This window comes from Penaeus japonicus, unplaced genomic scaffold, assembly GCF_977035675.1.
Source record: "Penaeus japonicus unplaced genomic scaffold, GWHDUDI00000001_assembly GWHDUDI00000004, whole genome shotgun sequence".
Taxonomy (NCBI): Eukaryota; Metazoa; Arthropoda; class Malacostraca; order Decapoda; family Penaeidae; genus Penaeus; species Penaeus japonicus.
This window is the reverse complement of record NW_028234406.1, coordinates 41015045-41017544: the sequence shown is the minus strand read 5'-3', so window position 1 is coordinate 41017544 and position 2500 is coordinate 41015045. Positions and strand designations below refer to the sequence as shown.

Sequence of the window (2500 nt, the reverse complement as noted above, 5' to 3'; positions counted from 1 at the left end):
CAATAAAAAAAAATACAATTATTAGCATCGAAAGAATATCCGCTTCAACTCACCTTACACATAAAATGTTGCATCACATCGTCACACGAATTATTGAATATTTCTATCATGTTGCTTTGTATGAGTGCAACCCTGCACCCATGGCCTTCTGACTCCAGCCAAAGACTTAGGGAGGTTAAGCCTTTCTCTTTCGCTGTCTGAAACAGGGAATGTTTTTATTGTGTTTAATGTATACGGGGGGGGGGGTGCATCATGGTTGTTTGGAGGTCTGTGATTGGTAAATTTGGAATTTAAAAGTAGGTGATTCTTGCTCGTTTGTGTGTGTGTATGTGAGTGAGAGAGTGAGTGTGTGTGAGAGAGAGAGAGAGAGGGGGGGGGGGGAAGAGAGAGAGAGAGAGAGAGAAAGCGTGCGTCTGTGTATGTGTGTGTGTGTGTGTGTGTGTATGTGAGAGAGAGAGAGAGATCGTGCGTTCGTGTGTGTGTGTGTGTGAGAGAGAGAGAGAGAGAGAGAGAGAGAGAGCGTGCGTCTGTGTGTGTGTGTGTGTGTGAGAGAGAGAGAGAGAGTGCGTGCATCCGCGTACGTGTGTCTGTGAACGACCGCATGTATCAACGTGTGTAAGTGTATGTGTTTATTTACGCATATATAACAGATACTCCTCCAAAGCAGCCTCCGGCCCACCTGTTCCATGACCTGCAGATCCCCTTCGTCGGCGGCACTGGGCAGCCTCCCCCCGTATGACGAGCAGTAGCCGAGGGCCTGCGCGTGAGTCATGACCTTTCCGCCGCGCAGCTCCGAGAACAAGAATCTGTGCGGCGACCGCGGGAGACACAGCTCCGCCTCGGAGACCTCCGAGATCTCCACCAGGCTGAGGCAGGAGAGATGTGTATATGTGTATGTGTGTATATATATATATATATATATATATATATATATATATATATATATATATAGATAGATAGATAGATAGATATATATATATATATATATATATACAAACATATATATATATATAATATATATATACATACATATATGTATAGACATATATGATTCATACATACATATATATATGTATATATATATATATATATATATATATATATATATATATATATATATATATATATACATACATATATGTATAGACATATATGATTCATACATACATATATATGTATATATATATATTATATATATATATATATAATATATATATATATTATAATATATACATTTATACGTATACTTGCATGTGTGTATGTGTACACACACACACACACACACATATGTATATATATATATATATATATATATATATATATATATATATATATATATATACATATATATGTATGTATGAATCATATATGTCTATACATATATGTATATATATATATATATATTATATATATATATATATTATATATATATATGTATATATATATATGTATATATATATACATATATATATATACATATATATGGATATATATATATGGATATATATATATATATATATATATATATATATATATATATACATTAATATAGATAGATAGATATACATACATACTCTCTCGCTCTCGTTCTCTCTCTCTCTCTCTCTCTCTCTCTCTCTCTCTCTATATATATATATATATATATATATATATATATATATATATATATACATATATATTTGTATATATTTATACATATATATATATATATTTATATATACATATGTATATATACATATATTACATATATATGTATATATATGTATATATATACATACATATATATATATATATATATATATATATATATATATATATATATATACATACACACACGCACACCAACCCTTCGGATTCATCGAGCTCCTCCGGCACGAAGTCCGACTGATTCCCGTTGCCGAAGATCGTCGCCACACTGACGTGGTTCCTCGTCATGACGTGCCACTGCCCCTCGCCGACGTCCTCTTCGTCAGGTAGGTGTTCGCATTTGGCCAGGGATGCTATCTGTTTTAGGAGGAAGGGCTTCAGAGTGGTTCGTTTTGTGTGGGTGGTCGTTATCGTTGGCGAGTGTTTGTAGAAAGGATAAGGATAGGATAGGATAAGGATAAGCATAAGCTAGACTGGGCTCGATCTGCCGACCACGGGGATGTGAGGTCGGCACGGTATCCACTGAACTATCCTAGCGGCTAAGTGAAAGGTTCAAACATTCTTGTTATATGGAAGGTAAGGAAGGAGGAGAGGGAGAGGGAAAGAGATAGACACACATGAGGAATGGAGAAGAAAATAAGAGAGAAATAGAAAGAGAAAAGAAATAAAAGAAGAGATGGGATGTAAGCCGCTTCTTATCATGTAGAAGAGAAGAAAGGAGGGGGGGGGAGGAAGAGATGGACACACAGGAGGTATGGAGAAGAAAATGAATTATAAAGAAAAAAAGAAATATGAGAATGGATGGAATGTTGTGGGATATAATTTTTTTTCATTTTAGAAAAAGGGCATATCA

General features: G+C 34.8%; 1 protein-coding gene across 1 annotated transcript in view; it reads right to left on the bottom strand.

The window, feature by feature from the left end:
- LOC147472008 (uncharacterized) overlaps positions 1 to 2500 on the bottom strand; it is a 28098-nt gene that overhangs the window by 18479 nt on the left and 7119 nt on the right. The window contains exons 5-7 of the mRNA XM_086535828.1: positions 1847 to 2004; positions 680 to 866; positions 54 to 197 (exon numbers count right to left, since the gene is read on the bottom strand). Of these exons, the coding sequence (XP_086391954.1) occupies positions 54 to 197; positions 680 to 866; positions 1847 to 2004 (489 nt within the window). The remainder of the gene's footprint in view (positions 1 to 53; positions 198 to 679; positions 867 to 1846; positions 2005 to 2500) is intronic.